The 21,306-nt window shown below is 44.3% G+C and overlaps 1 protein-coding gene across 5 annotated transcripts in view; it reads right to left on the bottom strand.

Moving 5' to 3' along the window:
• Nucleotides 1–6,769: 6,769 nt before the first annotated feature.
• Nucleotides 6,770–21,306, bottom strand: part of POLQ (DNA polymerase theta) — a 133,969-nt gene continuing 119,432 nt past the window's right edge. For 2 of the 5 annotated variants that reach the window (XM_075905123.1, XM_014578482.3), the window contains exon 30: nucleotides 6,771–10,067. In XM_075905123.1, the coding sequence (XP_075761238.1) occupies nucleotides 9,954–10,067 (114 nt within the window). In that variant the 3' untranslated portion in view covers nucleotides 6,771–9,953. Of the gene's footprint in view, nucleotides 10,068–17,275; nucleotides 18,302–21,306 lie in introns of those variants that run through there. The other 3 variants (XM_075905133.1, XM_075905125.1, XM_075905124.1) reach the window with 3 other exon arrangements.

Raw genomic sequence — 21,306 nt, 5'->3', positions numbered from 1 at the left:
TACATGACACTTGCTCCATCAGCAGTCTCTAACTTAAAGCTTGGCATTATCAGTAGGAAAGCCAGCCAATAGCTTTCAGCTTGCCTCTACTTCATAAAAGAAGAATTTAGATTCCCCAAACATCCAATTTGTAATATTTAAATCCATCTTTTACTCTAGAAAAACTCCCCATGAGGTCACAACTGTATCTTCCTTTCATCTATGACATATTGTACATCTTTCCAGAACGTTACAAATTCCTGTTTCTGTAATGTTCAGCTCTTGTGACTATAATTAACAATTTTCTTGTAGTCTGTAGAGATCTAAAAAATTGTATATGTTTGTAAATAGAATGTTCTATATATATATATATATAAATATATATGTAATGTATATGTTGTATAAGTTTGTTAGTGCACACTGTTAATGCTTTCTATTGAGATTTACCGTGAATATGGGAAAAACCTTCACCTTAAAATTTAATGAGGGAGGGGGAAGCCTCGCTTGTTAGTTTCTTGTGACATAAGGAGGAGTGTGAGATTTTTAAAAGGCCTTCCCTAAACATTTTTTGTTAATAACAAGAATAATAAAGGTACAGCCTTCAAGCTGACAAGCATAGCAACAATTTTGCTTGCTGAGAGGAAAATTAGGACACTAAGCTGTCTTAAGAAGAATGTTGAAGTCAAATGTGCTTTCACCTTATCAACCAAACCAGCACCAGCTCACAGAAAATACATAACTTTTGTTCCCTTTAACCTCCAAAACTTAGTTCAAAAGTTCAAACTCCAGCTAGGTTACATGAGATTTAAACTATGAAAGGCCATAGCTAGGGCCACTTTTGGTATAATGTTGCTCAGTGAAAATTTTTGTTAGTGTATTTTTTGAGAGTGAAAACTGTATTTTCTAACTTTGTCCCAATCAATCAGCTATACAAAATCCTCTCTCTCTCACTCTCTCTCTCTCTCTCTCTCTCTCTCACAAACACACACACACACACACAGAGCGCTAAGGGTGTAATATGCAGATGAAATATTAGATTCATTATGTGGCTTCTCAGACAAGTCCTTACTAGTAAGAACTATTTTAGAAGCAGCCAACACCTAGACCACTTTAAATTTCAATCTTGAATTATAATTTTAAATAAATCTAATGAAATTCTGTTCCAATACCAAGATTTGTTTTCTGTAATCACACAAGATTTTTCTAAATCCTCTTTAACATTCCTATTACCAGGGCTTGACAAACCACAGTGAAATCTACTTGCTAGCCCCGCACTGCACATGCGCGCACTGCTGGTGAACGGGGCGACCGGCTAAAATCCACTCGCCCAGGGCGAGTAGATACACTGATTTGTCGAGCCCTGCCTATTACCAAACTATTTATGAGTAGAAACTGTCCAAATTAAACATTTTCTCTCATTAGAATAGTTTTTGAATAAATATTTAAACAAACATATTAGACACCGTATGATGTTATCACAAAAATTCTCTGTACAACTTCTTACATATTCCTTTTTCAGAGATCATCTCACACTCTTCCTTGTGTGTGTTGCATACTGACAAAATAAATTCTGTATCTATCCAACATGAAAAACCATCACAGCTAATGGGAAAGCTGTATTTAATCTCAGGATTATTCTATTTATAAGTTATGTTTTATAATTATCACAGGCAAATTGCCAGACTGCATCTAGTTGCACCCTGGGTATCCCACAACACTTTTCATGACCTAAAAATGAATGCAAACACAGTATATTTTAGTCTGGATTAATTTTGGCTTGGTAAGGTCTCAGTAAGAACACACTCTCTCATGAATGAGTTACATGTTTCCATTTGTAGACAACACTTCAACTAGGTGCAAGTCATGTAAAAGTTTCCATTTGTGTGTTTTCTGTTATGTGACTGACTAAAATCAAAATGTTGTACTTTTTTAACTAGTGTCCAATATTCTGGTTCTGTCAAGAAATGGACAAATTATGTGGTTTTTATTAATGACTCACCATGTGTATTTCAAAATGAAGATTAAATCCAGGAGTGAACCATGTGTTCCTTCTGCTCCATTAACCATTTACTGATAGATATCCTAAAATTGGCATCACAAAGGTAAATTAAGGCACCTTTGATTGAAACTGTTCTGAGTTTCCGGTGAAAGAACTGATGGAAAGAAAATAAAGAAAAGAACTCACATTCTGTGTAACTCCCTTTTTTCAGACGCTAGTGTCACGGGTATGTAGTTAAGTAAAGGGTTGATAAATGCATATTCCATGTGGCTAAACATCCCTTTTATAGTCAGTATTTCTACACACAGCTTTTTTCAATTTACAACTTCCATACAAAGTCAGGCTCCATTATTGTCACATTCCTAGTCTCTTGGGCTGTTATTTCTACATTTTCATTTTGTCTAAGACTACCACAACATGCTAACAAAGCAGGGAGGCATAGGGGGAGTTTATGTCTATTTAGCTATTGTAGTTATCAGTGCTGTATTGCAGTGGCTCAAGCATTCCTGCCTAAAATCAGTGTCAGTCATTGGGACTTGTGCTCCTAAATCACTGATGTGCTTTAACCCCCCCTCTGCCCTCACACATGCACATATAAGCTTTGAGTACATTACAGCTACACCATTTGCTCAGACATGTCACTTTGTTCTCTAAAGTGACACAGGAACTAAAAAAACCCACCAGATGTTCTACACACATTTGCAAATGGAACCGATTCGCCCAGTCCCACATTCGGGGCAGCACTTGTGTTGGTTCATGTTCTAGCATATGGAAAGGACCCCTCACCACACCTCAGGATGCAACTTCCCGCTCCCATAATCTTCACACCTCTTTTGAATAGATCAGACTTCTTCTTGTTCATCATCTCAGAGAGCTCTGTTGTCATTCATGAACATTACAAACCCAGGCCAAATGATCATCCAATATTTGCAGCACCACAGGAAGAACCACGGAAATGGAGGGTATGATAATTTTTGAGGCCAGTCTGTTGTGGGACAGAGCAAAAACAATTCAAGATTGTTGGGGATATTCAAGAAGCAGCTACCTATTTGTCCTCTATTTCCAAGGGTGCAATGTCACTGAACAGTGGTACTATTTTCCAAAAGCAGTGATTTTAGTTGATCTCTCACTCCTCAGGGCAATAAAGGCACAGGTGCTGCTGGTGCCCCAAACCTGTCCTAGACCCATATGCCACTAGCCTGTTAACTTAATGGTGCCTGCTAAAGCATCATGGAGTGGCATGGGAAAGTGTCCTACTGTGGAGGATGAAATGAGGCAGCCTACCCCAGAAGTCTTCATGAGAGGGTTACAGAGTGCCACCATGGAATTTTCATTAAGCGCTCTCACAAGGAAACATCCTGTGGACATAAACAAGCAGCTCTGCATGCCCAACTCCCAACCCTACAGAGGGATAAAATACTAGTATCTCTACCTCATTTGTTGTACCACTACCTCCTCTCAGAGATGCAAACCAGTGAAACAGTCGATAACTGACTCCAGCTAACTTGAGGTCGGGCAAGGCCTCTTTATATTTAAACATTGTAAAGAAAAAGCATGCACATGTACCTGAGGTTCCTTTCCCTTCATTGGGCTCTTCTGCACTTGGCTGATGGGACTGGCTAGACAGGTGGAATCTCAAGAAGCTCTTGGCTCATGGAATAGCTGGATGTCCCCACTGCCATGTCCTTCCTCTTCCCCTTTGCTGTTCACAGCAGGGTTCTGTGTCTCAGGCTCCTCAAATATATCTGAAGTGTTCTGCCAAGTGTGGCATGCAGCTCATTGTAAAAGTGGTAGGCCAATGGCTTAGCACCAAATTGATTGTTGGCCTTGTGGTATGTCTGTAGCACTTCCTTTCCTTTCCCTCAGCATTGCTGCTGGTCCCTATCATATCCCTTTGCCTGCAATCCCTGTGCAATATTTTCCTAGATGCCTGTATGTCTATGACTTGTCCAAGGCTGTGTCTGCACAGCCTCTTCTTCACACAGACCCAGGAGAGCCAATATCTCCTGGCTACTCAAGAAAGAAGAGTATCTAGTACATGGAGCTGTCATGGTTGGTAGGGCAGTTGCTCACAACAAATGAGAGATGTGCCCATCAAAGTGAACAATAAGGAAAAGGCATTTCAAAACTTAAGAAGGATTTAAAAGGGGGTGGTAGCTACTCGTTGCCAGGACTACAGGATAATGGAGCTCACTACTATGATCAGAGCAGTAATTACTGGGTATTGTGGGACAGCTATGGCAGACTTAAGGATGACATAGGTGAGTCTCCAAAATAATCTCCAGGGAGACTTAAGCTCTCATGGAAATAAAAGTTTAATTCCTGTACTTTACAGCTATTATGAATGCAATTAAAAAGGGCACCTTAAGACAAAGTTTCCATCCCTCTAAGGTGCTTTGCTACCAAGAGACCCAAGAGCACCTGGAAGAGGAACGGAAGGTCTCACAGAAGAACCAAGTGCTGGTGCTTAACTCTGTGCAACAGAATGGAACAAAAGAAGCTTTTAGTCCTAGAGATGAGGAACTTCTCTACCCTCTGATGGCATTTTGGGTTAGCAAAGACCTGATACACACAGACCTGGAAAGAGTTTATGAAGATACAGCTACACTGAAATAAAAGACCTGTGGCACAGCTGTGGCTGGACTTGGTCAGATGACCCAGGTTCACAGGGCTTGGGCTGTCATGCTAAAAGCTGCTTATTAATATCATCTGGCTTATGCTAAGACAATTTATCATGTTCTTTCCTCCAAGATAAATTGATCAGGAGGATGGAAGTTACGACTTACACCCAAGAATACAGCAAGAAGGCTTTCTGAAGCCTCTTGGGAGCACGGTTCCCAGTGGCCATCTGGTTGTTACTCCTCACAGCGACAAGACTCTGATGGAGGGAACTGAAAAAGTAAGGCTATTTACTGTCTAGGCGGCGGAAAAGATTACTTTAAGAGGCACAGATCTGCCTTAGCCTGCTAGATGTCCATTGGCCTGACGAGCAGAAGAGAAGATGACCAAGAAAAGGCCAGAATGGACAAGTTGTGTGGACACTGAAGCACAGCAAGTGAAAACATCCCCTTCCCCCTCAATTCTAATCAATAGCAGCATGTCCCAAAGTGCTATGCTGTAACTCCTCCATTGGACACTGCAGGTGTGCACTGAAAGGTCTCAAGGTTTGAACTCCGAACCTTTTAATTTACAGCCACACTATCCACACGTGGGATTTACAGCACAGAACTTTGGTGTAACTACTATTCACACCTGCTTAGAGCTTGCTTACTCTACAGGTTATGTCGGTCAGGGGTGTGAATAAGCCACCTGCCCGAGCAATGTAATTTATATTGAACTAAGTGTCAGTGTGCACAGTCCTATGTTGCTGGGAAAGTTTCTCCTGCCAACATCGCTACCGCCACTTGCAAAGGTGGTTTTATTATGGCAAAGGGAGAGCGCTCTCCCACCTGCATAGACAGTCTTCCCAAAGTGCACTTCATTAACATGAAACTTTCAATGAGTCTCCAGAATAAACTCCAGAGAGACTTAAAAAACTGAACTCTCGTGGAAGTAAAACTAAGTTTAGTTCCTAACCTTTGCAGCTACCATGAATGCAATTAAAAAGGCACCTTAAGACAAAGTAGTTTCCATCCCTCTGAGGTGTTTTGCTTCCAAAAGAGACTAGCCCTGAGCCTGAACTGTCAGGCAGCACAGACATGCCCTTCCTCTTCCTTCTGGGTTGCTGAGGCCATAAGCAAGTGTCATTGCTATGAAGAGATCTTTCACCTCCAAGAAAAGAGCAGATAGGAGAGGGGTACCCTAATGGGGATCAGAAAAAACACTTCAGCTGATTGTTGCATCCTGCCTGTGAAATTTGAAGAGGAGATACCCTACTGGTCTGTGCTGAGAGAACCAGATCACCAAGTCAGTTCAGTCACTGGCAACAAGGCGATAGGCATAAAAAACCTCCAACTGAGCATCTGATCAGCCCTACCACAGCAGCAGGGATCAGAGCAACCCGAGAGCCAGCTCTCTCCACTTTCACCTGCTTGCCTATTTACAGTGCAGAACAGACATCATGTAAAGATTCCAGTCGAGTCACAGCTGAAGTCTTAACTACATAGATTCAGCCCAGGGCTTCTTGCAACACATCATTCAAAGGATAAGAGCTTATTTTCAGAGTGATTTACAGTAGGGATGTTAGCCTGTAGTCGATTACATGATTAGCCAATAAGCCTGGGCTTCTTGGTTAACCATGACGACTATACACGAACAGAGGTGGGAGCAAGCGCCTTTGGGGCTTTTAAGATGGCTCCCCACATGTGCCAGTTCCCACAGAGATGTCTTCCCCCCTCTCCCCGCCCACAGAGGCAGCAGCGTAGGAGGACCAGGTGGAAGCCACCTCACTCCATGCTGCTGCCTCTGAGCGAGGCAACAGTGTGGGAGGGAAGGAAGGCGGGAGCCGATACACAGAGAGCCAGCTTTTAAGCCAGCTCTCCATGCATTACGGCTTCTTGGAGCTGCCTGCCCCCACTTCCTGCTTCTGTGGGAGGCAGCAAGGGGGAGAGTGGCAGGTGGCTCCACAGACAGCCAGCTCCCCACATGTATCAGCTCCTGCCAAGCTCTCTGCCTCCTCCCAGCTGCTGTCTCCTCCTACAGAGGAAGCAGCGTGGGGAGGCAGCAGGCAGGAGCTGGCACATGCAAGAAGCCAGTTTTTAACCTGGATCTCCATGCATGCCAGTTTCTGTAGAGCTGCCTGCCCTGCCCCCGCCCCCAAGCACTGGCTCCTCCCTGCCTCCCCCAACCCCATGTTTAAATGTGCAACTGCTAACATTTTCAGTGTTTACACAAATAAGCTATAGTTAGCATCCCTAATTTACAGTCCAGACAGACAGGAACACACTTAACATGGCTCCTTTTTTCAGCAAGTTCTTTTCTAGTATCTTTGGAGATTTGTTTTTGCCAATGACCACAGACCAACCCCAAAGACAACTTCAGCCAAACTAACAGTAGTGCCCTCCTTCCCTCCTCTCCTGTTTAGCCTTGCTAATAAGTTGAAGAAAATCTCATCAGAATTTAGGAACAAAAATAACAGCAATCAGATAACTGCTCAGAATTTTAATCTGACTCATATGCAGCAGCCTCAGTATCAGAGCAGTGACCACATTTTATCTTCTGTTTTGCTCTAAATGATTGATTAATTATAATTAATCCATTGAGTTTATCAAATAAGTTTAATTCTGTGCCAATCATTTTATTCATTAGCATCTCTACACAGATTTTGCTGAGAATATGTATAAGGTCCCTCTGTTCACAATTTTTAAAAACAGAACTCAAGAGGGAAAGATAAAAACACAGTATATTAATGAAGGAGTAACTCAAACCAGTCACCCTGTTGAAGTCTGAAGCATGCACTCAGGAAAGTATGAGGCTCTGGTACCTCGGTAATGAATTCAGACTGGTTCATGCAGCCATGCATGGGCAGACACTAGATTAATGTCTTGCTGCCAAGGCCCATATCTATTCATACTAAGCTTTAATAGCTTGGCGAACAAGGGGGAAATAAGCATGATTCCTGCAGCTGAACTGCAGGGTGAAGTATACAAGAGATGTCAGACACCATGGCGACAAAACACACAAACCTAAACTGACAGCCAGCCAGAGGGTGATCGTGACAAGTGAAGGTGGTGTGAACTGAAGATGAAACACTGAAGAAGACATAAGCGCTGCAGGACAGGTCAGGAATAAGCTGAGAAGTATAACAAAGGTGGTTATTCAGTGCTTTCAGTTGGCACCATGTGTCTTTTTCCCAATACACCCCCACACTGCGGGAACAAAGCCCAGCTGCCAGACCCTATGCACTCAGGCTCTGTTCACATTTTAAAACTCACTATGTACTCATGAAATCTCAATTCCAGACACCCTTTCTAACAGCACAATGGCTGTGCTTGAAATTAACAAGCAGTAGAAAAGTATCTTGCTGTTTTCAAAAGCCAAAGGTGTAAGAGTACTCCATCTAGGTGCGGGTTAAAACAGGAGCATCAAAGATTAATTCCGCAGTATCCTTTTACAGAAGAAGTTACGGGAGTTCATAAATGAGAGGATGAAGGAAAAGCTCTTGCATGAGGAGTGTGTGAAAAGATGGACTACCTAGCTTAGAAAGGAAATGAATAAGAGGGGATATGATGAAAGTCTAAAAAAAGATGGTCTAGAGAAGGCAGATTGGGAGCTTCTGTTATCCCTATTTCAACATGTTCAATGAAATTAAATGGCAGCAAATTTGGGACCAGACATTTATATGACAGGCTCGACAAATCTGCTTAGCTACTCGCCCATGGAGAGTAGATTTCAGCGGGTCACCCCATTCACCAGCGGTTCGCACATGCGCAGCTAGCAAGTGGTTTTCACCACAGTTTGGTGAAACTGTTTATATGGATAACAAGATTTCCAAATGGCTTGGTAGCACTTTATAGACTAACAAAACATGTAGATGGTATCATGAGCTTTTGTGGGCACAGCCCACTTCAGATGACAGGAGTTTTGAGTTTAGGATGTAGAGACCCAAATAAATAGGGGAGAAGGGGGAAGGGGAAAAAAAGGAAGGGGGCAGGAAACAAGGAGCAGAGGGTCTGAAAATATCAAAGGGAAAAACAAGTAGGCAGAAATGGTAATCTATAAGCACTTGAAAATTCGATAGTTAAAAAGAAGCAGATAAGGCTCAAAGGATAGCAATTAAATAGGAAGGGTACTAATGCAAGAAATCTACACAAAGAACTGTTGGCACCTTCACTGAATGTTAGGTTGATAATGTCCCAGCTATCCCTTCTCAACTGAGAAGGTGATCAGTGAAGGAATTGAATTTGTGGATGAATTGTAATTCCAACACCTCTCTGTGTATTTGGCTTGTAGAATTGGTTTGTGACAAAACAGCCACCTGGATAGTAGAAGATGAAATCTAGACAATTTTCAGCACAGGCTGACCAGCAGTATCAAAGTTTGTACCAAAGAAGGGGAAAGACTGGTATCTAAAGCTTAGCCATTTACAGCAAGAAGTCAGTTAGTGTTTAAATTACTCATCAGCATGACAGGCCCCAAAATGCAAGTTGCTTCTTCTGGTCCCCAACTCCAGATTTTCTCAAGGTATATGGTTTTTATTTTTTGATGCTTTTTTTTAAATTGAGCATTAGAAGTTATGACTTTTTAAGGGGGCGTTGTTTTTATTTAAAAACAACATCATTTTCTGAAGGTCAGTTCTAAGATGAACAGCATGCAGACAATAGGGATACAACAAGCCACTGACTTTGTTCAAATATTAAGGCCCTAGCAGGCTAACAGTATTCCTTCTAGCAAAGAGAATTCTCTGCTCTGGCTTACACGCCTACCCTATGAGGCAATTCTTTACTCGTAAAATACAACCTGTTTGTAAAATCATTTTCACACTTTAATAAAGTCTCTAAAATTCTGCCATCATATTAGGCTCACACAGCAGGGCCTGAAGTGTTGACCATACACGAAGTTTGTCATTAAATACAAGTAAAGTAACATCCTATTTCTTCTCTTATACACAGCTCTGCAGGAACACTTCCTGAGTGACTCATTTTTTATTTTATTAAAAAGGTCCATGTAATTTCAGATGCAGTAAAGTCATTATGTTTGGGTTTTTAAATCTATATCCTCAATTTACATATTTTAACAGGAATTCATTTAAATATTAGCATTTAGAAATTAATAATTTTACACCTCTGTAAACACTCCTTGATGTGCTATCTGACCTCATTGCCTTGAGGAATTCATACAAGTCTTCCAAAACATTTCAGAAGCCAGTCTGTAATACGCTTATTAAAAAGAAAAGGCACCAGTTAGCTCCCAACTTGCTGGATTTATCAGTAAGTATGCAGCTAATAATGTCTCCACCTGTGATTAAGTTGGCACCTGCTCTGTAGAGTCTATGGAGCATGAAGTTTCACCACCGTGAGAGGGTCTTGTTTCATGCTCACAACTCCAGCTCCTGCAGGTCTCCCCAGCTAGGTCCAATTTTCACTTTAACATTCAACTTCACCAAGAGTTTTATGGCATTTTCCATCTCGTGTTTGACAATCTGAGCTACCTGCAGGGAAACAAACAAGGTTAGATGTTTCAAGGAACTGTTGAGAGACCTAGAGCCACACACTTCAGATGCTCCATTTCATCGTCATCAGTTTGGCAGGTCAGGGGCTTGGAGCCCTCCACTGTGTATGTTTGGCTAGGTTCTCCATCGACAGGAACCTGACGAAATGTTTCAAGATTGATTACGATATATAAAAGGAGAGGCTTAGGGAAATATTAATACATTTTCTTACAGATCTGCATACACTGGAGACCTATCTTCCTGCTTCAGCCAGAAACAAATTCCACCAGCACTCTTCCCAAAGCATGCAAAGGAGAGAGGTGAAAGCAAACCATTTGAGTTACATTACAGGGGAGATAAAAAGCAAGGGAACCCAGGAATAAAGACCTCATTTTGTCAGTACAAGAGGCACGCTATAGAAGACACTTACAAGAACTCAGAAAATAATCATTTTACCAAAATCATCCCATTGGATCCTCCTAATACACATTATCACACTAAACATATAGCTGCACAGTTACAGAACATACTGAAAGAGATATTACAACACATACTATATTATACCCAACGTACAACTGTCTACTTTTTGTTCTAAAAATCTACAAGCAGCACAGTTTTTCCCAAGATAACCCTGAACTTCAGTATTATCTTCAGGCCTGGCCAAAGGGTTTGCAGGGCCCAAGGCAAGAAGCTGGGAACAGGGCCCCGGGCCCAGCCGGTGGATGGTGAATACTTAGTAGCCCCGAAAGCACGGAGCCCAAAGCATTTGCCTTGCTTTCCTTGTCCTAGGGCCAGGCCTGATTATCTTCCCACTTGCCTGACTGAACTCCCCAATGCAAGTCTTTAAAATTTTCAGGTTCAAATGGAGCTATAGGCCACAAAAATTTCTATTCTCTATTTAGTGTATGCTACTGATATCAGAAATGTGGAATCATGACACTGAGGGTACAGAAAATACACACAGTGAAGAAACAAACCTCATGATACAAGCAGCTGCTTTAAAAGATCTAGTTTGACAAAGTATGCTGAATATAAAAGTCTGCACCATAGATGTCTGAAGATCTGATTGAAGGTAATCTTAGTGAATGAAAGGAATTGTTTAGTGTGATACATAGGGATGTAACTAGGAGCACTAGCGTGAATTTAAGAACTAGAATAAGAAAAAGTATCAGAGAAAGTGTCAGGAGAGACATACTGGGCTCTCCAGGGAAGTGATGCAAACTGTATCCCATGGAATTTTTAAAAGGTTGAAAAACAGAAAATTGTCCTGTGAGAAGCAATCCTGCATTGACTCCATAAAGAACCACGAGATTGGGCCTGACAAATTCTGTGATTCTAAAAACACTGATAATTCCTAGTGCATCTGGGGGAGTGAAGCACAGGCTAGCCCTGCTTACACACTAACACTGACTAACATGCCTTACAAGTAAGGAATTTGCTTCAGTTTAGGCTTGAGTGTGATGACAGATTCTCATCCTTGGAGAGCCAAACCTGCCAAGGACATGTGTTTAGCCCAACAAATCATCTCATGGACACTTCCATTCCCATTCACCATCATGAAAGGGAAGGTTACTCACCTTGTGTAGTAACTGGAGTTCTTTGAGATGGTTGTCCCCAAAGGTGCTCCAACTTAGGTGACTACAAAGCAGTGTCCATATTTGGTGGTGGGTGCTTCGGTTGTGCTAATTCAGTAGCTGCGAGAACAGTTCGCCCAAAGCGCATGTCTGTATCGGCAAACACCTGAATTGCGTAATGTTGCGTGAATGTAAATACTGAGGCCCAGGTTATGGCCTTGCATATGTCCTCAGTTGGTATCCCCTTAAGGAAGGCAGTTGTAGCTGCCATTGTTTTCATAGAGTGAGCCCTTATATGCCACAAGGAACTGCCTGCCGACATATCGTAAGCACCCTGATACCCATTTTGATAGTATTTGCTTGGATATGGGTAACCATCTTGATCTTTCCATAGATGACACAAAGAGTTGTATTGTAGATAAAAGCCTATTGCCCTGCAGACATCTAATGCGTGTAGTGCCCTTTCTCTGTCGTCTTCATGTGGTTTGGGGAAGAAGACAGGTAAGTGTATCGGTTTGTTGCATCGAAACAAAGAAAGTACTTCAGTTAGGAATTTAGGGTGTGTATGTAGTACCACCTTGTCTTTCTGGAAGACCAAGCAGAGTGGTTGTGTCATGAGTGCACTTATCTCCCCCACCCTTCTTGCAGTAATTGCCACCAGAAACACCACCTTCACGGATAAATGTAGAAGGGAGCAAGTGGCCATTGGCTCAAAGGGTTTTCCCATAAGAGCCCTTAGGACCAAATTATGGTCCCATGCGGGGATCGGGTCCTGTCTTGGTGGAAACACATTCTGCAGGCCTTGAAGGAATCTTTTGGTAGATGGGTGAGTGAAGGCCAAGTATCTTTGTATCGGCAGGTGAATGCCACTATGGCGGCGAGAAGTACTCTGAGTGAGCTCAATGATAATTCCATCTTGTGCAGGTGTAGTAGGTAGGCCAGAACGTCTGAAATTGTGTTTTAAGCACCACAGTGTAAAGCGATGCCATTTCTGCCGGAATCTCTTTCTGGTTACAAGCCTGCAGTAGTTGATGAGGATTTGTTGCACCTCCTCTGGGTAGTTAGCCTCCTCCTGCATCAGTCAATCGCCAACCATGCATGAAGGTGAAGTGTGATCACTTCTGGGTAGTGTCTGTCCATCCTGTTGCATCAACAGGGATTGGAGTAGTGAAAGAGGTTAGAGCAGCCGAGCGCTCATCTGCAGTAGGTAGGGGTGCCCAGCCTGTCTGGGCAACTTTGGGGGTATCAATATGACCTTCGCTTTGTCCTGTCTGATTTTGAGAATTGTGCGTTGAAGCATTGGGAAACTGTAGAAAAACATGCAGTAGCGGTGTGTCCCATCTTATGCTGAATGTGTCTCCCAATGGCCCTGGGTCTATGCCGGCATGTGAGTAATAATATGGGCACCTCTTGTTTCTGTGGGTGGCAAATAGATCTATCATAGGAGCTCCCCATTTCTGAAAAACATAGCGGAGAATTGTGGGTTGGTCTCCCACTCATGTTTGTGAGAGCATCTTCCAGGACATTGCCCTTGCCTGGGAGGTTGGTGACTATCAGTGTTATTTTTCTCGGTATGCACTGCTCCCAGAGCTTCATTGCTTCCAATCAGTAAGATCGTGATCCTCCTTGTTGAGTGATAATGTACATTGTTGTGGTGTTATCCATTACTATTTGGACCATTTTGTTCTGAATTACAGAATGGAAGTAGTCACAAGCCTTGCAGACTGCCCAGAGTTCGAGGAGGCTTATATGTCCGTTCCCCTCATGTGTCAGCGGCCTTGTACCACTCATTCTCCCAGGTGAGCTCCCCAACCTATCAGGGAGGCATCGATGGTTGTTGTTCATGTTGTGTTTGGTCGCTGAAAGGGTATCCTGCCATACACATTGCGGTTTAATATCCACCATGTCAGCGTGGCCTTTATTTTGTTTGGCATGGAGAGCTGACTGCTCAGGTGATGTGTGCATGGTCTGTGTACTATTTTGAGCCATGCCTGTAATGGTCTCCTCTGTAGTCGGGCATGCGGTACCACGAATGTGGCCACTGCCATGTTACCCATTATCTAATGGTAAGGCAGTGCCTACACAGTTGGGCTGGACTGTATTAGGGTCACAAGGTCCTTGATCGCTGAGAACCTGTGTTCCCATAATGCCAGGGCCTTGTTGCAATCCAGATGTGCCTATGTGAACTCTGTTGTGTGCTGGGGAGAGGACACACTTTTCCGAGTTTATCTGTAAACCCCTGGATTCTAACAGTTTTCTGGTGGTCTCTACTGCCTTTTGTTTGCCATGTGCTGTGGGGTCTCTTAAACCAATCGTCTAGAAATGGGAATATGGTTATGCCCTCCTTCCTGAGGGGGCTGCTACCACTACCAGAGCCTTTGAAAAGACTCTTGGGGCTGTTAAGAGTCCGAAGGGCAGCACTTTGTGTTGGAAATGTTGATCTTTTATGGCGAATCTTAGAAAACGTCAGTAGGATTGATGGATGGTAATATGAAGATACATGTCCTGGAGGTCAAGGGTGGGCAGCCAGTCTTCCTTCTCTAAAGGCGGGAATGATGGTGGCTGGGTTTACCATCTTGAATTGCTGATAACGTAAAAAGTGGTTGAGTTTTTGAAGATCCAGAATCGGCCTCCAACCCCGTGACTTCTTGATGGCAAGGAAGTATTGGGGGTAGAAGCTCCTCCCTAGACAAAAAAGAAGAGGTTACTCACTTTGTGTAGTAACGATGGTTCTTCGAGATGTGTCCCCGTGGGTGTTCCACTCAAGGTGTCGGGTCCCAACCCGGTGCCGCTAGTCGGAGATTTCCAGAGCCATAGCCAAGCCGGACCGTGCATGCCTGAGAGCAGCACGCGGCGTTCACGCCTTTGCAACGTCTCGTGGTCCGGCCCCCCCTCGTCAGTTCCTCTCACCGCTTGGTCTCTGAAAGATAAAGCAGAAAGACCCGGAGCGGGGAGGAGGGTGGGGCGTGGAGCACCCACGGGGACACATCTCGAAGAACCATCGTTACTACAAAAAGTGAGTAACCTCCTCTTCTTCTTCGAGTGGTCCCCGTGGGTGCTCCACTCAAGGTGACTACAAAGCAGTAACCCAGAATGCGCTCCGGGTCAGTTATTTGCTACTGTGGATAGAACCACAGAGGCCACCACGGCATCTGAAGCCCACCTCCTAGTTATGGCATAATGATGCGCAAAAATTACACTAGAGACCCAGGTAGCCGCGTGGCAGATATCTGCAAGGGGAACTCCCTTTGCAAAAGCTTTGGAGGTTGCTACTGCTTGCGTAGAGTGAGCCCGAGTAAAGAAGGAAGAGGTTTGTTCCAAATCGAATGGCAATTTGTAATACAAAAAGAGTAATTAGTTTGGCAATGCGCTGAGTGGAAAGTGCCTTGCCCTTGGATCTCTGTGCCATAGATACGAACAGCCTGTCCGTGCGCCACCATTGGTGGGTTCTGTCTATATAGAAAGAAAGCGCAAGTCGGACATCGAGCGTGTGGAAAAGAGCATCCTTACTTGAAGAGTGAGACTTGGGGTAAAAAGCTGAGAGGACAATAGGCTCGTTAATGTGAAAGGGAGAGCAGACTTTGGGAATAAAGTCCGGGTGTAATCGTAGCATTACCATGTCTTTGGAAAAAACTGTGAAAGGAGGGCTTGCCATCAACGCCCCCAGTTCACTCACCCTTCTCGCTGATGTAATTGCAAGTAGAAAGACTGTTTTCATGGTTAGCATATGTAAAGAAACCGACACTAGAGGCTCAAAGGGAGGGTACATAATGGTATCCAACACTAAATCGAGATTCCAAGAAGGGGGAGGCGCCCTTCGTGGTGGGTATAAATTCATGAGCCCCTTTAAAAGCCTCTTTGTAATTTGATGAGAGAAGAGTGAGGAACCCTCTACTGGATGGTGGAAGGCACTAATAGCTGCTAAGTGCTCGTTTAAAGATGATAATGCAAGTCCCGAATTTCATAGATGAAGGATGTAATCAAAAACATGATGCAGAGGAGATGAGAGAGGCTCTATGTTATTTTGAAGGCACCACTTAGAAAATCTCTGCCATTTCGCAAGGTAAGTGTTCCGCGTAGATTTTTTCCTGCTATGTAGAAGTATTGCTGTGACCTGTTCAGAGCACAGGTTCTCGTCTCCTTTTAACCACTCAGGAGCCACGCCATCATATGTAATGCCTGGAGTCTGGAGTGTAACAGCGAACCTTGTTCCTGAGAAAGATGATCTTGGTGGAGAGGAAGGTGATATGGTGGCTGTATCAACATTTTGTGTAAAAATGGATACCAGGCTTGCCTGGGCCAGGCTGGTGCTAGCAAAATGACAGTCACCGCTTCTCCTCTGATTTTTTCCAGTGTTCTGGAGATGAGGGCCAAAGGGGGGGAAAGCATACAGAAGTGCCTTCTTCCATCTGACTAGAAGCGCATCGTCGAGGGAGCCCTTGCCGAGCCCTGCTCTGGAGCAATATAGGCGACACTTCTTGTTGTTGGTCGTTGCGAAGAGATCTACGAGGGGCATACCCCATTTGCGAAATATCGCACGAACTACATCTGCCCTTATTTCCCACTGTGACCTACTAAACCTTCTTTCTTGTAGGTATGTCTGTGCCCATTGATTGTCCAATAGCCCTAGAGTCATTCAAGGTAAGGTTCAAGGTAAGGTTCTCAGCATCATTCTGGAATTCTCTTGGCCAACTCAAGAGCTGGAGCCATAACCCCTTCCACATAACTACCACTATGGAGATGGAATTGGCAGTAGTATCTGCAGCATCCCAAGATGCTTGAAGAACAGTTCTGGACAATAATTTGCCCTCTGAAAGAGTCCCATATGGTCCTGTGACAGGTGTTCAATAAAAGCAGTAAATCTAATATACAGGCAGTCCCCGGGTTACGTACAAGATAGGGACTGTAGGTTTGTTCTTAAGTTGAATCTGTATGTAAGTCGGAACTGGCATCAGCTGCTGCTGAAACTGATCAGTTTCAACAGTGGCTGAATCTGGACACCAGTTCCTCTTACATACAGATTCAAGGTAAGAACCCCAGGCGTCCCCAAGTCAGCTGCTGCTGAAACTGATCAGCAGCTGATTCCAGGAAGCCCAGGGCAGAGCAACTCTGCCTCGGGCTTCCTGTAGTCAGCCGCTGGTCAGTTTCAGCAGCGGCTGACTTTGGGACGCCTGGGGCAGAGCAGCTCGGGTGCTGCTGGCTTGGTCCAGTAGCGCGGCCGCTCCTCGGCGCTACTGGACCAACCCAGCAGCACCCCAGCTGCTCTGCCCCAGGCATCCTGATTCAGCCACTGCTGAAACTGATCAGCAGCTGAATCAGGACACCTGGGGCAGAGCAGCTGGGGTGCTGCTAGGTTGGTCCAGTAGCGCCAAGGAGCGGTGCTGCGGGACCAACCGGCAGTGCCCCACCTGCTCTACCACAGGCCCCCAGCTTTGCTCCACATCTCCCTGGTCTGCTGGGGGAGGCACTAGCTGCGTCCCCCCCCCCCCCAGAAGACCAAGGAGACATTGAGCAAAGCGGTGGAGGACCCGGGCCGAACCGTGGCTCTTCCAGATCAGCGCCGCGGGTCCGGCCCGGGTCCTCCGCGGCTTTGCTCAGCGTCTCCCTGGTTTGCAGCTGATCTGGGAGCGGCCGCAGGTCCGGCCCCCGGTGCTCCCCCGCTTTGCTCCCATCTCCCTGGTCTGCTGGCTCTGCCAGCAGACCAGGGAGACGGGGAGCAGCTTTTCTCGCCCTGGAGAAGACGGGTGGCGGGACCAGGCGTCCCGCTGCTCCAGTTCTCCGGGGCGAGAAATCCCTGTTCGTAACTGCGGATCCAACATAAGTCGGATCCACGTAACTCGGGGACTGCCTGTAGTTTGAAAAATTCTGTTTGGCCATGAACACTTGATCATTCGTGATCCTGACTTGCACTGTTGCTGACTAATGAAACTTCCATCCTAAGAGATCTATTCTCCTTTGGTCTTTGTCATAATGGGTAGCAGAGCCTCAGAGCTGTGGGACCCAGAGCAACATAATACTTCTGTCTGCTTGCTTACCTTTTGGTAGAATAGTAGCATGAATCTGCTATCCTGTCTTATCCATATCTAAGAGCACATCAGTAGATACTCAAATCCTGGAGTATGCTGTTGACTGCAGGATATCCAGCAGTTTGTGCTGAGTCTTTGATCTTTTTCAAGTGGAATTTAAAAAGCATCACCTACCATATTCGTGAGGTCTTGAAATTGCCAAAAATCATCGGCCAAGGAGGGTGGCAGATGCCTAACAACCTCACTGAGACACAAGGATGAAATAAGTGGTGGTGTTTTTTTGCCTTGATCTCCTATTTTCAAATGTCTCCTCCTCTGTGGGGGCTGGCTGGACAGGAGAGAACTGTATGACTCTAGCTTCCCTTTGAGGCAGTTCCAGTTTGGCAAATTTCTGCTGCTAAGCAGTCCAGAGATCCCAGTATAACACCTGGACACTTGATACAAAAGTGGGGCTGGTATACAGGATTTATTTCACCACCTTGATTATGCGTATAGTCTTCTCTGTGACTGTTAAAAACAGATTTCTAAAAGGATATGTTGGAGAACCCTGAAAAAAATGGAAGACGCCAACTGGAAGTCCTCTTCTTCCTCCTCAATATTAGACATACCTGCAGAAAAGAGAATGGAGAGGTACCTGCAGAAAAGGGAGGAGAGGAGCAAAGGACAGTGAAGATCTGGAGATCAGAATCTTGGAACCAACAGACGCTCATTACCCATGAAAAGTGGGGATTCTAACTTGACCATAAGTTCTTTATGTATCTGAATTTGTGTGGTACTAAATAGGAAATTGGTACAGATGAAGTAGCCAATTACATGGTAGCTGAGGTTGATGGTACCACTGAACATGTGGTGTCTGATGCCAATGCTTTGCTAAGTATCAAGTATGGCAAATAAGATAGGTACTGATGGAGCTGAACCTCATGGTGCAGTCTGGAGTTCCTTGAAGGGCACCAAGATCCTGTTTAAGCCTTTTCTCCCCTTTGAGCTCCAGGACTTTCCATACCCATCAGTACCAGAGGAGGGATCCTTCAATTCAAGGGTATTGAACTGAGAGGCAACTATAGATTTCACAGAGGACCTGAGTTTCTTCAAAGCTGGCTCTGTAAGAAGAGAGTCCACGCTTTTCTTTTTGAAAGTCTTCCCTTTCTTAATGGAAGCCTATGCTGAGGTTGAAGGGAGACTGAATTTGTCTGGAGAAAAAAAAGAATGGAGCAGGGGGGTCTCCTAACCTGGCTCAGAAGCTGGTCAATGTGTTCCATGATCAGCAGTCTGAGTTTAATCTCCCTATTTTTCCTTGCTCTGGATTTTAGAGTCAGACAAAGTTACCTTTCTGAGAGCATTGCTAAGGAAACTTGGGCAACGCAATAGGCCTATACACACAATACCAAGACTTTATGTCAATCAAACAGCACCATTCCCTAACTTTCTCAACTAACCAAAATCCTCCCTCGTTAAAAACAAGCTGACAAGAGCTTGAGGTGATTCCATTAGGAAAAGTGAAGTATCTTAAAGAACTTGCCTCCTCTTTAAGATCTCCAACTGCCAATGGCATCTGCCCTCTGAGGATTAAACTAGCCCATAGCTTCATGGTCCTTTTACATTCCTGCTCATACCCCAAAGAGTTACATCAACAAAAACATCCATTTCTATCTCAGACAGTCCAGGAGTTTGTACCACCTCTATCAGACACAGACTTGGCCACAGTAAAGCATACATTTCTAACGTCCTTGTTAAATGCAATTTATATTTACAAATAAGTCACATGACTTGAAAACCTCTCAGGTACAAATTGCTACAGCCAGTCAGTTCAGCAGTACAATTCACCATGAACACATAATCCTAGTGGTCTGATCTCAGTGTGATGGCTGCAGAGCTGCCAAATAACTACCTAAGAATACTGAGATGTAATACTTTTATGAACACTGTATGATCTGGTCAGTGAGGGGAAGTTATTGTAGACTGGATTTATAAGCCTTTCCTCCAAGAATATACAGATTATCCTAATAAGAAACTATGGGAAAAATGAGCAGGAAAGCAACAAAATATATCCAGATAAGGAATTTCCAGACAGAACAACTGGGGGAAAATTACAAGAATATGGGGGAATTATTAGCCTTGAGGAGACTGTATCTAATTTTCAGCAAAGATACAAGACTTATTTGGCCAGCCTCGTAACCCAGACATCAAAATGACACTAACCGAGAGAGGAAAGGTGAGGTTAATTATCAAGGGCTGTCCAAGGGGACAGGCCAACACAAAGAGAAACTCTGAACAGAGCCTGAAGAAACTGGGCCTTCCCCACATCCAGGGAATAGTAAGTTTTAGGGAGAAATAGGCACACAGAGAGATAGGTTTATTGTCACAAGATCTGTTTTTCTGAAATGCTTTTGTTCTAAGTAAATATACTTAGCGTCAAGAATGCTGTTTGGGCACTGAATAGCCCTGTCAAAACTTCTGGAGAGAAATTAACTGCAAGTGCTGTTACCTTAGGCAGACCTGACTTGGGGGTAACCACAGGTGACTGCAGCCCAGGACCCAGTCAGAGAGTGAGAGAATGGCAGTTTGATTCCACATGCCCTGGTTTTGGCCCTAGATGTCTGAAAGATTGCCTCTCCCTCTGACCATGACCTCTGTGTTCCACCAGGACGATGAAGCTGTCAACTGCCATAGAGCAGTGTTTCTCAACCAGTGGTACGAGTACCCTTAGAGACTTGAGAGAAGTTTGAGGGGTACATCAACACAACTGAAATTTGGAGAAAACTGAATTTTTGTTTTACGTTTTACAGCATTTTATTATTTTTGTACTTTTTACACCCAAAAATTCATTGCCTGCCCAGCTACAATTAAGTTGTTTAAACAAATGTGTTGCAATGGTAGAAAAAAATTGTGTGTCTGAAAACTGTAGGTACTGGGGGTACTTAAATTTTTTTAAGGGAGGTACTTTATTTAAAAAAAGGTTGACAAACACTGCCATAGACAATTCATGAGCACAGGAAACAAAACTTTCACAGGCACTGAACTAAAACTAGAGAACTTGCCATTTACAGAACTAATAAATTCTTCTCTCTCATACACACAAATGACAAGCATATAAATCAGTGATTCTCAACTTACTACACATTGTGGACTGAACATGCAATGTATTACCCGGGCTGGGTTACAGAGCAGCGTCAGTCCTGATACTAGTCCTCCATGGCACAAGGCCAGTCGGCAGCTCTGGCATCCTGCCATATGGCTGCCCTGGCCCCTAGAGCTCATGAAACCAGCTAGTAGCACTGGCTGCCACCGCGTGGTTAGCCCAGATTTCAGAGCTTATAGGGACTACTGGAAGACTCGGATCCCTGACCTTGAGGGGGCTGGCTAGCAGTCCTGACCCTGGACTCCCACCACTGGGGTGGGCTGGTGGCCCTGATCCCAACCATGCTGGGTGGTGGAGCAGCCTATAATCCTCCACACCCAGGAACCTGGTAGATCTCAGTACATCAGCAGCTTTTAGCTCACAGATGATCTAGGCCGCAGCTGTGTGCTAACTGGGCCATGGCTTGAAAACTGCTGCCTGAGAAATCTGGAGTAGAAATGCAAGAGTGAATCCAGGCAACGATGCCTTATGTAAATACATCAAGGATTCTAAGTGAGAAG

This window comes from Pelodiscus sinensis, chromosome 1, assembly GCF_049634645.1.
Source record: "Pelodiscus sinensis isolate JC-2024 chromosome 1, ASM4963464v1, whole genome shotgun sequence".
NCBI lineage: Eukaryota > Metazoa > Chordata > Testudines > Trionychidae > Pelodiscus > Pelodiscus sinensis.
Note: the sequence above shows the minus strand (reverse complement) of the source record. Positions and strands in the feature narration are given on the sequence as shown.